General features: G+C 54.1%; 1 protein-coding gene across 1 annotated transcript; it reads right to left on the reverse strand.

Annotated features, from left to right (window-relative positions):
• Window positions 1-6,324: 6,324 nt before the first annotated feature.
• Window positions 6,325-14,026, reverse strand: MMP9 (matrix metallopeptidase 9; the record flags this gene model as incomplete). Its single annotated transcript, XM_081097864.1, has 13 exons — window positions 6,325-6,630; window positions 8,500-8,603; window positions 8,696-8,846; window positions 9,165-9,304; window positions 9,427-9,757; window positions 10,795-10,953; window positions 11,101-11,277; window positions 11,609-11,782; window positions 11,972-12,145; window positions 12,232-12,360; window positions 12,650-12,798; window positions 13,147-13,379; window positions 13,889-14,026. The coding sequence occupies 13 exons, from the start codon at window positions 14,024-14,026 to the stop codon at window positions 6,512-6,514; spliced, it is 2,178 nt and encodes a 725-aa protein (XP_080953990.1). The 3' UTR covers window positions 6,325-6,511.
• Between the last annotated feature and the right edge of the window lie 389 nt (window positions 14,027-14,415).

Consider the following 14,415-nt stretch of genomic DNA (forward strand, 5'->3'; position numbering starts at 1 on the left):
TAGTGACACACATACGTACTGACTCATTGACCACCCCACAGGTCATTAGAGTTGGCACAGGATGCTGCTCCCTCAAGAAACACAAAGACATAGACACACTGCCTCTGCCACAGGCACACAGCTTTCCAGATTCACATACAGTTTGCACAGACACCTGCACACCCAACCCTGAAAGCTGAGATGAGAGAGAGGACCATCTTATTCTCAGGCCAGGGGGTGAGGAATGGGAAGGGAGGAGGCACGGGGAGGAGAAGCAGGAGCCTACAGCCCTTCCCCCTCTCATCTGATGAGCATTAAGTCACTGCTAAGTGCCAGCTTGTGGGTTCGGCACTCAGAACACAAAGATAAAACAATATGGTCCCTGCTTAATCATAAAATGAATGAAATCTTGCCACTGATGACAACATGGATGGGGCTAGAGAGTATTACGCTAAGTGAAACAAGGTAGACAGAGAAAGATAAATACCGTATGATTTCACTTATATGTGAAATCCAAAAAAATAAAACAAATGAACCAACAAAACCAGACAGAAACAGACTCATAAATACAGAGAACAAACTGATGGTTACCAGAGGGGAGGAGATGGAAGGACTGGTGAACAAAGTGAAGGGGATTAAGAGGTTCAAACTCCCAGTTACAAAATAAGTAAGTCACCAGGATTACATGAACAGCACAGGGAATATGGTCAGTAATATAATAACTTTGTATGTTGACAGATGGTTACTAGACTTACCACTGTGATCACTTTATAAATCACATTATGTTGTATACCTGAAACTAACATAATATTGTATGTCAACTATACTGCAAAAATAAATAATAAATACATGAAATAAAAATAATAAAAACAAATTTTTAGAAAAGGATATGATCCCTGCCCTGGAGATGCAGGAGACACACAAGTAAGTAACCTCCACCCACTAGGACACGTGCTCTAATGATGCAGTGGCTGGGCAGGAGCGGAATGACTGCCTCCGCTTCGAAGCCAAGGAAAGTGAAAAAGTTTTTCAGAAGTTAAATGAGCTATAACTTACAGGGTGAGTAGGCGTTTCCCTGGCTACTGGAGGTGGAGAGCTGAACACAGACAGTGTACCAGGAGTCCAGGAGGGAAATGTTTGAATGACGGTTTGGCCTTTATCCTAAAGCAATGGGGAGCATGTTGGAGTGGCGTTAGGATAGGATTGGAGGTAGGCAGACCAGGGAGGAGGCTATGGTGGTGGCCATGTGACAGGTGATGAGGGTATGGACTAGGGTAATGTGGACAGGAGGGGAGATGTGGTCAGATTCGGGAGTTTTGGAGGTGGAGTGGTCAAGACGTGAGGACCCCCTCATTGGAAAGAGAAAAGGAGGCGTTGAGAATGGCTCCTGAAGTTCTGGCTTTTGAATCTGGAAGGATGATAAGGCTATTTATGAAAATTAGAAAGCAGACAGACAAACTATGGAAAAGATGAAGAGTGGAAGGAGTCCAAGAAATCTGAGTGGCCACTTCCAGTAAGCTTTTGGTTCATGGACGGGAGCCCTGTGGAACTCCAGGTCTCAGTTTGGTTGGTCATCTATACAATGAGGGGATTCGCCAAAGAAACCCCTGAAGTATCCCTCTAGGCTAGGGTTTGGGGTGCTTGGTGTTGCTGGAGTCAGGGTGAGCTCACCTGCAGCTCAGCAGCGACCCCTGGCGGCCGTGGGAGGCTCTTCCGTCTCCCGCCGCGGGGCCACTCCAGGCTGATTTGCCACGTTCCTTCCAGACCCGAGTGGCACAGAGCCAGGGAAGGAACCCCCGACAAGGGCCCCCTGCGGAGTGTGTGCATCCAGGATTCTTCACCGAAGGCTAGTAGGATCCTGCCTCTCCTCTCTCTTCTATACCCGGCCTGTGACTTCCATTACAAGACTACTGGCCTGGGCCCTCGAAGAAGACGCCCCCAATCCCTCCTGCACTGGCTCCACCCAACCCTTCTGGCCCTGGAGTCCTCACAGCATCCTCCCAGGATCTGGCTGTCCGGGGTCCAAACTAACTTCTCTTTCTCCCATCCCCTTCCCGGGCTACCCAGTGCTGTCCACGATGCCTCCTGGGAGGCCGAAGACGGGAGGGTCTGCCAGGCAACAATGACCGAGGGACCCAGCACCTGCCTAGGGACCCTGACTCATTTTCCCTCCCACCCCCACCCTGACCTCTCTCCTATGTCCTGGCCCAACCCCTTTCCCTCTGGCTCCGCCCTTATCTAGCCCCAAACCCAGCTAGTCCTACCTCCTCCCATTGGCTCGGTACCCAGCCCTTAATCACACCGCCCTCCGCCTTCCCTGGTTCCACCTTCCCCCGTCTGGTCCCGTCTCCTATCCGGAAAGACCTCGCCCCTTGAGTGCCCAGCAGCCCAGTCCCCTAAACGCAACCCCTTCATCACAAGGTTCGCCCCTTTGCCTCAGGCTCCCCTCTCTTCCCGTGGCCACGCCCACCTCGATCTGGCCCCTCCCTTCACCATTTCCCCTCCCACTTCCCTGCATCCCTAGGTCTCAGCTCCTCTCGCCCTCGGGCTTTCGCTGGGAACCCCTGCCCCTGACAACAGAAGACCCGCCCACCGTGGCCCCGCCCCTTATCTCGCCCCGCCCCCCTCCTTCAGGCCCCGCCCCTGCGGCCTCTACCTTTGGCGTCTTCCCCTGAGAGGTGGCGGCTATCGGCGGCCGGATGCCTGTGGGGCTCTCGGTCAGGGGTCCCCGCGTGCCCCGCGGGAGGCAGCGAGGTGACGGTGAACCTGCGGCTCATGGTGCCGACAGGGGCCGGGCGGCCGCGGTGCGGCCCGGATCGCACAAGTGGCCGCAGCCCGGCTCCAGGAGGCAGAAAGAGCGGATCCCCCCAACCCCCGCCGGACGCGGCGCCGCGCGGGGTCCTAGTGCCCGCTGTGCTGCCTACTTGAGACATTTTTGGTTGTCACAGCGGAAGAGAGGGTGGTGCTGGCATTTGGGGGTAGAAGCACCTGTCACCATCTAGGCTCGTACCAAGGCTGTCTGACCGTGGGCCACAGGTTTGCCACGAGTCCTCTGCATAGCAGCCCACCCCACGTTGAGGCCCGGGTGTGGGGAGGAGGACTGACTCTGAGTGGGTCTGGCATCTGTCCATGGGTCCTGCTGCCTTCTGGAGGAGGACACCAAGCATTTTACAACCCCGCACACGGAACTCTCTGGCCCGAGGCAGTGCCAAAGTTGAGATTCTTTGTACCCGAACAAGGAGTTCAACAGATTTCTAGGTCTTAGGACGGACCAGGTTTTAGGTATGATTGAGGGCAAAGGATGTCTTTTACTAAGGTGGGGAAGCATGTGTGGAAGATGGAGCCCAAGAGTTCGGTTGGGCCTGTTAGGTTGGGATGCCTGTTTGTCATGTAAGGATCACACAGAGTCAGCAGTTGAACATACGAGTCTGGAGCTTGGGGGAGAGGCTAAGGCTGGGGATACAATTTTGGAGATGCTACTTGTGGGGCTAGACGAGATCCCAGGGGATGAGTGCGCAGTGAGAAGAAGCCCAAGGGTTGAGCACAAGGGCACACTATCATTTAGAGCAGAGGTTCTCAACCTGTGGGTCGCGACCCTTTTGGGGTCGAACGACCCTTTCACGGAGGTCGCCTAAGACCATCGGAAAATACATATATAATTACATATTGTTTCTGTGATGAATCACTATGCTTTAATTGTGTTCAATTTGTAACCATGAAAATACATCCTGCATATCAGATATTTACATTACGATTCATAACAGCAGCAAAATTACAGTTATGAAGTAGCAACGAAAATAATTTTATGGTTGGGGGTCACCACAACATGAGGAACTGTATTACAGGGTCGCGGCATTAGGAAGGTTGAGAACCACTGATTTAGAGCTTGGGAAGAGGAAAATCCAACCAATAAGGTGAGAGGAGAAACAGAAGGAATAAGGATTCGAGAGACCAAGTGAAGAAAATTTTCAGGAAGAAGGGATTGATTGACTGTCAAAGAACCTGAGAGATGGTTTAGGATGGGCTCCCTGTTGCTTCTGGCTACAGCAGTGGTTCTCAGCCTTGGCTGCACATTAGAATCACCCGGGAATCTTTTTAAAATCCTGATTTCTGGGCCTCATCCTCCGGAAATTCTGTTTCTTTCTTATGGGGTGGGGCCACAACATTAGTAACAAAGAAACAGAATTTCCCGAGATGAGGCCCAGAAATCAGGATTTTAAAAAGATTCCCAGGTGATTCTAATGTGCAGCCAAGGTTGAGAACCAGTGGGCTACAGGAAGATGGTAAGTGGCTTTGAAGAGAGTGATTTCAGGGGTGTGGTGGGCCCTCTGTGGTGGGAGCCAGGCTGGAAGCAGTTGAGAGATTGGGAGTTGAGGAAGTGGAGACTGAGTAGAAATCCACGCTTTGAGGAAGTTCTATTATGGATGGGGATGAGGAATAGAGAAATGGAACAGTCTCTAGAGAGAGTCAGGGATCCAGAGGAATTTTAAACAGGTCATAATAAGGAATGTGTATCTCATGGAAGTGGGTCATTCCTGAACAAGAAATGGATGTTAGAAGAGAGGACCTCCACCCAGAGGGGAGAAGTCCTCTGACCCCCTCCTTAAACTCCCCATTTGAACCTCAGGTCCAGGAGATTATCAAATCTGATCAAGCCCATTACCTCCGCTCATCTGCCCCATCCTCAGTCAAGTCCCTATGTCATCCTTTAAGGTCAAGTGCATACTCCTCAACCTGGCATTTAGACCTTCTCTTATCTAGTCCAGACCACCATTCCTGTCATTCCAGAATCTTCTCTACTCCCCTCTCATCCACCTGCTAAAACCACACATTCAAGTTCTGAGCCATTTGTAGTTCCCCAACACTGCCTGCTTTTCTCCCAGCGTTTGCACCAAGAGCACACAATTACCGCTCACCAGCTATGAGACCAGGTAAGCTGTGCCTCAGTTTCCTCATTTGTAAAATGGGTGGGGGTGCTGACAATAATAACAATACCTATAAGGTAAGAGTGGCATCAAGCCAGGAGAACAGCAAACTAGCGCTCAAAATCCAAACTCCTTGATGGCTTTAAAAGGTTTTTAAAGGCAAAGATTGAGCACTGGGGTTTAGGGGTCATGGGTGAAGCTGATTGGCTAGCTCTTGTGCAAGCCTCAGCAGTTTCCCTTCGTCTGATTAATTTAGTTTCTACGTCCTCTTGTCTGGTGTCTTTGTCACTGTAGTCAGGTGATCTAACCAGGTTGCAGAATCAAGATTCTGCAAAATATTTCATAACTGTGCATCAGTAATGTCATCTTTAAAGCAAAAGGCTAAACATCTTGTGACCTTTGTCATTGTTTAAGTTGTTTTGTGCTTAACTAGCTACATTAATCTATTATCTCAAGCAAATTGTGCTTTTAAACATTTTTTCCTGAAACTTGCTTTCCAGGCAGGTCTCTAGGAATAACTAACATTTTCTTAATCTTTGACTATAAGCTACATGACAACCAAAGCAATTGAAACACTTAGTTAAAGCCTCTATTATCTAACACCTAAACATGTTTACTGTTAACTGTCAGTTTCACTACCATCCGGCATATAATCCATATTTTATTTATCCACTGCCTTACCCCTGGGTACTTAGGTTGTTGCCTGTACAAATAATGCTGCAATCAACATCCTTCTAGGTGTTGTTGTATGGGAGGGTTAGAGAGCAAGCTCCTTTAGGTTCTTGGTAAATAACTCTCCTAGAAGACAGTCCTACTTTTCCAAGAAGCTCTTGTTCATTCTTCCAGATTCAGCACAAGCTCAGATGTCATCTTGGCTGGGCAACATGCCCTGACTTTAAGCATAATACGCACAATCACACACACACACACACACACACACACACACACATACACACACACACAATCTTTAGGATAACAGGTCACACACTGCAGACTCTCCAAGTGTGATCGCATCCCTACTGGCCACAGAATCACTCTTATAACTAACTTAGACTCTTTGGGGGCAGACCCTGGCGTCTGCATGTTAAGCAAGTTCTAATGGTACTCGTATGCACCCCAAAGTTGAGGATCCTGAGGGGTCCTTGAGGACAGAAACATAGCCCGTTTCATCTCTCTATCCCCAGTGCCCAGCACAGGGCCTGGCTCATGTAAGGGCTCAATAAATATTTTATGAACAATTGGCCATGTCCTCGGCTGTAAAACAGGAATAATCACATTATACTTTCCTAATAGGAAGAATTGAATATGTTAATATTTATGAAGTGCTTAGAACATTGTCTGGCACATAGTAACCACTCACTTGGTTACATACATACATGCATATGTTCTTGCATGCACACATACATACAAAAATAAACTCAAGGTTAGAGAATCCAAGTTTATTAAACACATTCCAACAAAAAAGGAAGGTGGGACAAGAGGGCCCAGCCCACCTCCACTCATCCTTTGTCCTTCAGAACAGACCCACCGGTTTGTATCCAGCAAACTGGCTCCTTCTCTCCATCAAGGTGGGGACCCACACTGCGGTGCTGAAGCAGGGGGGTGCCCTAGGTCTCAGGGCACTGCAGGAGATCATAGGTCACATAGCCCACTTCATCCACCTGGTTCACCTCATTCTGGAAATTCACGCGCCAGTAAAAGCGGTCCTGGCAGAAGTAAGCTTTATCTGCAGAGGAGAGGCAGGTACAAGAGAGGTGATTCCAAACCTCCCACATATACATAACAGAAACAAAAGCAAGATCTTAGCAATCATCCCTCCTGTCCTTTCTAGATCTTTCCAAGGTTTTCATATGGCACCTTCATCTCCCCCACAGATATACTGGAGGGCACAGACCCTGATGTCCAAAGCACTGGCACAGAGTGTAGCACACAGTAGGTGCTCAGGACCATTCATTCAACATTCATTCATTCAACAAATCCTTTCATTCATTTATTCATTCAACAAATATTTATCATGCCAAGTACTGTTAGAAGCACTGAGGAGCCCCACCAGCGTGGCTCAGCAGTTGAGCATTGACTGATGAACCGGGAGATCATGGCTCGATTCTCAGTCAGGGCATATGCCTGGGTTGTGGGCTTGATCCCCAGTGTGGGGCATGCAGGAGGCAGAGGATCGATGATTCTCTCTAATCATTGATGTTTTATATCTCTCTCCCTCTCTCTCCTTTCCTCTCTGAAATCAAATTTTTAAAAAATTTTTTTAAAGAAGCACTGAGGATAGAGCAGAGAAAAGCTGCAGGCATGATCTCAGTTCTTTGGGTGCTTACACTCTAGTGCAGTGATTTTCACCCATTGTGCCGCAAGATTTTTTAAAACAGGCAATTCCTGACTATTTAGTCGGGGGCACTGACCTCTTTTCCCTTAGACTGGCATATTAAAAAAATGACAACAGCTATTACAACAATAGCTGTCCGGTGTCGGTGAATCAAAATTATACCTATTGTTTTTTGTCAGATCGGCAAAAATATGTATATTTTTTTGGTGTGCTGCAGAATTTCAGTAATTAGTTTATGTGTGCCATGAGATGAAAAAGGTTGAAAATCGCTGCTCTAGTGGGGTAAGACAGATGAGTAACAAGCAACTGTGTAAATAAATGAGATTGGTTTTGAAAGTGGAAAGGAAACAAAAGCAAGTAAGTGAATAGGTAATGAGGGTCAGAGAGGCCTCTTTGAAAAGGTGGCTCTAGCGCTGAGACCTGAAGGGTAAGAGGGAGGCAGCACAGTGACAATCTGGGGAAAAACCTTCCAGGCAGAGGGAACAACTGGCACAAAAGCCCTAAGCGAGGACCGACCTTGATGTGTGCAAAGAGCAGCCAGAAGGCCAGTGTGGGTGGAGTGAGCAGAGGGAATGGCAGAAGTAGTGGGAGGGGTGAGGGGGTCTGATCATGTTAGTTCCTTTGACCTTGGACTAGGTCTGGAGTCACTCCCAAACTATTGTCTCCATTCCTAACCACTCCCTACTCCCAGAGAATGACCGTTTTGGACAACCAGGATGGCTTGGAGTGGGGTGTTTGCAAAGGAGATAGTGAAAGTAAATATTTCAGCAATAAAACCAACAGCACTTGTCAACTGATTGGATGTGAGTGGTGAAAAAGAGAAAGCAAGTATAATTCCAGCTAGCCTCCCAGTTTTCCAGACGGGGAAACTGAGGCTCTGAGAGTAGCAGTGACTTGCCCAAAGACACACAGCTATGAATCGCCTTGTGTATCACTATATTCCTGGTGGCAGCACAGGATCTGGCACATTGTAGGTACTTTGACAAATACTGTATAATAATGCATGCGCCTTCGTGCAAACCATGTGTCCTGCATTGTTGGGAAAGAGCTTGCAGCTGGGAAGGCAGGAAACCAGGATCCCAGTCCTGGTTGCACCCCTGTATGATCTGGGGAAGGTCCCTGCCTCTCTAACTGCCATGGGGACATTTGCCTCAATCGCCAGGACCTTGTCCTTTCTCGCTCAGAAGCTGACCAGGCTCTAGCATGGGAAGAGGTGTCTCGGAGAGGGACCCTCCCCTGAGCCCCGTCTGCAGCCGTCACCTCGGTACTGGAAGATGTCGTGCATGTTCAAGGGCACCCCGGGGAACATCTGGTCCACAGGGCTGGCACTCTTGGGATCTACCATCTGCGACTTGGCGTCAAACCTGCAGGAAGGCGGAGAGGAGACAGGTGCTGAGCGGACGGACAGGCGGGTGGCGCCCGGGCTCCCCCTGCCGGCGGCCCTCGCGGCTCTCACCTCCAGAAGTTCTGTCTGCCGAACAGCAGCACCTTCCCCCCGCCGCGTGGGAGGGCCCCGGTGACTTGGGCCACCTCCGGGCCGAAGCCCAGCTTGTCCAGACGCCTCGGGCCTAGCACCGACGCGCCCGTGTAGACCCACACCTGGCGCCCTGCAGGAGAGAAGGTCGCATCAGCCTGGGGGCAGGGAGGAGGCACACATTCTCCTTAAGCGTCAGAAGGGGAAACCCAGCGAGCTCTTTCGGAGCCTGGCGCGCCCGCAGTCTCTCTGCCCGCAAGCAGGGCCGCTCGGTATGATCGTGAGGGTTCGGTGAAGCGGGGAGCTGGAACTCAGCCCCTGCTAAACGGCACCCGCCAGGAGGGGGCGCGTCTCCTTAAGTCCGCACATGCCCTGGTACGGGTTATCCCGGCTCTCTGTCCTCCTAGATTGCGAAGATGGCGAGGAGGGAAGGAGAGAGGAGGAAACGAACCAGCGAAGAAGAACATCTTCTTGGTTAGCGGCTCCTCAAAGGCGGAATCCAGCTTGGGAGGTAGCGCAGGCCACGTGTCCCTGATACGGAAGGGGCCCTGCACCCGGCGCCCCTGGGCCTCAGAGAATCGCCAGTACCTCCTGGGAACATGAAAAGGGACAGGCAGGGCAATGAACCTTGAACCAAAGTGGGCGGGGGCGGGGTTGGGGGGGGAGGTCCCTCCTCCAAACCCCCTCCCTCACCGCACATCCCTGCGCCTCACCCATCCTTGAAAAAATGCAGGTAACCCCCCATCTCCGCGATGGCGTCGAAGATGTCCACGTTGCAAACATTCTCCGCTGGATCCAAAGACGCTGTAGGGGCCACAGAAGGGCCAGCAGTGGGGGCACGGGTGGGGGTATCCGTGGGGCCAGCAGTGGGGGCACCGGTGGGGCCAGCAGTGGGGGTATCTGTGGGGCCAGCTGAAGGGGGGCCTGTGGGGCCAGTAGTGGGGCCCTCTGAGGGGCGGACAGTGGTGCAGACCGTCGGGGGAGCGGTGGGCTGGTTTGCAGGTGTAGTAGTTGGAGGCCGTGGTTCAGGTTTAGGGCGTGGGCCTAGAAAGAACACCGGATGAGATGCCCTATCCTGCATACCTCTGTGCCTGTGGAATATCTCTCCCCAAAGCCTATCAGTGCCCGTCCCCCCCACCCCCCTCACTCCCCTCACTTTAGATGCTGGAGCCTGCCTTCCCCCAAGCACAGGAAGGCCCCATCCTTTTCTACACTAACCTTTCATTCAAGCCATGTTTATCCTATTGAGGGTCAGGCCCCCCAGCTGGGCCCTATGAACATAAGACACGCAGGAACATCCCCAATCCCAACCCCAACCCCGCAGAGGGGAGAGAAGTGTTTTTTGAGCACTCAGACTGAGTGCCAAACAGTGCTAAAAGCTCTATAAACGCACACGTAGCTTGTGTGATCTAAAAAACAGAGAAACCTAGCCCTAACCGGTTTGGCTCAGTGGATAGAGCATCGGCCTGCGGACTCAAGGGTCCCAGGTTTGATTCCGGTCAAGGGCATGTACCTTGGTTGCAGGCACATCCCCAGTAGGGGGTGTGCAGGAGGCACATGATTGATGTTTCTCTCTCATTGATGTTTCTAACTCTCTATTCCTCTCTGTAAAAAATCAATAAAATATATTTTTTTTTTAAAATTCCCCCCCAAAAATAAAAAACAAAGAAACCTATGCAATAGATTCTTTAATACCCCCATTTCTTAAATGAGGAAATGATACTAATGATAAGTGATAATGGCAATAAAAATATCAAACACTTGTATGTGCTTACTATATGCTAGGCAGTATTCTAACTCATTTAACCCTCTTAAGAACCCCCTGAGGCAGTTACTATTATTAGCCCCACTTTACAGATGAGGAAGTAATCTATCCCACTTCCTGGATGGACTGGCTTTTGAACCCACCACAGTCTCATTCTAGAGTCTGGGCTCTTTATCACCAGCCCCAAGCACTGACCCCGCAGCAATTACACCCGTGGGGCCCAGGCTCCCCCACAGGTAGGTGTTGAGGTCCCAACTCCTCCCACCCCATTCTCCACCTTCCCTTCCCTCCCACGGTCCCTGCCACGGAACCTCACCGCCATACAGGTGCTGGATGCCCTTCACGTCGTCCTCATGCAGGGGCGGCTGCTCAGTGTAGCTGTACATGGGGTACATGAGCGCCTCTGGCACGTCGGTGTGATCTAAGCCCAGTGCATGGCCGAACTCGTGCGCAGCCACAAGGAACAGGCTGTATCCTGAAGGAAAAAGGGGGCCTGAGACTTGAGCCCTGGGCTTCACTCCCAGCTTCGGCCTCCACCCCCCACACCCCTCCACCCACCCCCCCCCCCCCCCCCACACACACACACACTACCCCAGCCCTAGAACCTTGGAACCCTGCACACCTTGGTCGGGGCAGAAACCCCACTTCCTGTCGCTGTCGAAGTTCGACGTGGTGGCACACCAGAGGTGCCCATCATTGCGGCCCTCCCGGGTACAGGTCGAGTACTCCTTGCCCAGGAAGATGAAGGGGAAGACGCACAGCTCCCCCGCTGAGTTGCCCCCGGTCACCGTCGAGTCCACTGAAGAGACCCAGGGCCTTGGGTGAGCAGGTGGGTGGGTCCAATAAGGGGCCCAGGGGCGGGCCAAACGGGGAGCTAGAGAATCTGGGTGCCATTGTTAAAGCCTAGGGGGCGATGCAGGGCGCCGCTGAGCCCCGGGTGAGCCTGGGGAGGGGAGGCCCAGGAGAGGCCGCAGGCTGTGCATGGGGCGGGGGCCAGTGGAAGGCAGAGGGAGGGGCTGGGTGAGGCTGGGCAGAGTGCCCGGGGTCCTGCAGACCAGTGACAAGTGCAGAGACACTGATGGGTGGAGGAGGCGCGTTTAGAGGACCAGTGGCAGGCGGGGCACACGCACCTCGGGTCGGGCAGAAGCCGTAAAGCTTGTCCTGGTCGTAGTTGGCGGTGGTGGCGCACCAGCGGTAGCCGTCGGAGCGGCCGTCGGTGGTGCAGGCGGAGTAGGAGCGGCCCTCGAAGGTGAAGGGAAACACGCAGGGCTTGCCGTCGGAATTGCCGTGCTGGGTGTAGAGTCCTGGGGAGGCCCACACGTCACCCCGAGTTCACTAACCCACAGGCCACCGCTCCTGCGCCCCCCTCTCCTCATGTCAGGGGCAAGTCAACTGGGCCCAGAGGACAGGAGAACGGCCTGCAGACCCCACCACACGAGTGGCCGCGCTGGGGTGGCAATCCAGGGTCCCGGGCTCCGCGGCCCCGAACTCACTCTCGCTGGGGCAGAAGCCGAACCGACGGTCCGTGTCAAAGTCCGCCGTGGTGCTGCACCAGAGCTGGTCGTCGGAGCGGCCGTCCGTGGTGCAGGCGGAGTAGGAGCGGCCCTCGAAGGTGAAGGGGAAGTGGCAGGGGGCGCCGTCCGCGTTTCCAAAGAAGGTCGGGACCACTGCAGGGGGAGGGGGCCAGGGTCAGGGCGGCTGGGGACGGGGTGAGGAGAAGAGGGGAGGGGGCTTCGGCGGCTCGAGATCTCACCCACGCCCTTGCCCAGCGACCACAACTCCTCATCGTCGAAGTGGGCGTCTCCCTGGATGCCCGGGCCCGGAGGAAAGGCGTGTGCCAGGAGCCCGTCCTTCCCATCGAAGGGGTACCCGTCTCCGTGCTCTGGAGAAGCAGATGGGAAGAGAGTTAGCTGGGCGCAGGGGTGCGGGTGGTGCAGGCTCTGCGCCACCCAGGGGCGCGGGGCTGAGTGCGGGAGCGGCTCCCCAGCCCGTGCGCCCCCGCGCTGTGCGCCGCGCAGAGGAGGCGCCCGAAGGACGAGCGGCGGCCGAGGCAGCGGCCACGGGCCACCGGCCAGAGCAAGCGGGTCCAGCGCCCCCTCTGCCCGCTCCGCGGTCCTGCCTCCCCTGTCCCCGTCCCAGCCCCTCTTGGCTTTTCCCTCTCGCGCTCTCACCCCGAACACCAAACTGGATGACGATATCGGCCTCCTGGCCGTACACGCGAGTGAAGGTGAGCGGCGTCACGGCGCTCCAGACCGCGAAGGCGCGGGCAAAGGCGTCGTCGATCACGTCGCGCGGCAAGTCTTCCGAGTAGTTTTGGATCCTGTAGGGAAGAGCCGGGGGACAGGGTCCCGGGGAGTAAGAGGCGGGAGCCGGGCGGCAGGCACCCCCTGTGCCTCGGCGACCTCGGCTCCAGGCTTTCATCAGTAAAGCGCGGTCCGATGCATTTTCCTCTTTGGACACACACTGGCCCTGGCAGGAGGACCCGGGCTGGGAGGCCCGCTTCCCCAAAGGGCGAACGGGGGCTCAGTGGGGGAGCCACTTCCCCCAGGCTGCGCGTTTTGTGAAACCCAAGGAGGGTCAGACAGGACGCGTTCCACCGCGGAGCGCGCACGCGGAGACCGGCCTCCTCACCCCACCCGCTCCGACCCCGCGGGACCCCGCCACGCACCAGTACGTGATGTTTTCGTGGTGCCACTTGAGGTCGCCCTCAAAGGTCTGGAATCTGCCCAGGTCTGGGACGCCACAGCGCGGGGCGCGCATAGCCTCCAGGGTGGTGCTGTCCAGCTCCCCGGTCTCGGGTAGAGACAGGCGTCTCTGGAGGACCCGCAGCGCCCGACTCAGGGCCTGATCGTCGTCGCTCAGCTCGGCGACTTGTGTGTAGCCATAGCGGTACAGGTACTCCTGTGGACGGAGGGGCAGGGACATCCAGGGCACTGACTCCCTTTCTCTGCCCTCCTGGGTCAGAACTCCATCCCCCCAGGAGCTCAGGACCAGCAACAAGGCGTTGATGGTACCCAGGACTTGGTACCCTGGACATCAGTACTTGTGCCCACCCAATCATCTCCCCTCCCTGCAGACATCCTTAGTTCCTTCCCAGCCCTGGATGCTCCTGGCCATACCGACCTCAGGGGCCCCTAAGGTTCCCCCCTGTTCACCCCCAGCCCATGCACACCCCAGAACCCTCCAATGCTCCCCCACTGCTATATTATTCCCATTGCCCACCTAGGAAACTCATGAACCCATTCTTGACCATCGCTGCCCAGAGCCTCCGCAGGATGCCCCCTTCCCAGTGCCTGATCCTAGACACCTCTGTCCCTAGACGTCCCCATTACCCCCAGTGTGGCCCAAAGCATCTCCTGAGAGCCATGCCCTCCCTGCGATTCCAACTCTAGGCTGAGATGTTTGCTTACCTCTGCCAGCTGCTTGTTGGTGAGAGTTGTTCCCAGGTCTCCTGGGAAGACCACAACAGTGGGCTGGTGTGGTCTGGGGGCCGCAGAGCAACAGCCCAGCACCAGGAGAGCTAGGACCAGGGACAGCCAGGGGCTCATGGTGAGAGGAGCAGTGTCTGGCTGCAGCTGCCCTGGTGGGGGCTTTAAGGAGTCAGTGTTAACTGAATCAGTGACCCCGCCCCTCACCGCCAGGCTGACTCAGGGGATGGGGTGTATGCATGTGTGTGCATGTGTGTAGGTGTGTGTGTTGGCAGCCCCAGTATGAGAAGGCGAAGAAAGGGCTTACACCACCTCCTCCTCTCCTTGCTGCCCACAGTCCCTACTGCTGAGTCAGGCAGGACCCTAGACCCACAGAGACCCACAGGAAACCACAGGCCCATTGGGGAAGGTTGGGTTTTGCAAACTGCACAGCTTGTGAGAACTTCATGAAAAAAGGGAGGAGCCCCCCATCTGAAGGCCCCAAGTGCTCAGCCAAAGGGAAGAAGATG

Source organism: Myotis nattereri (genome assembly GCF_964212035.1).
Source record: "Myotis nattereri genome assembly, chromosome: 8".
Classification (NCBI taxonomy): domain Eukaryota; kingdom Metazoa; phylum Chordata; class Mammalia; order Chiroptera; family Vespertilionidae; genus Myotis; species Myotis nattereri.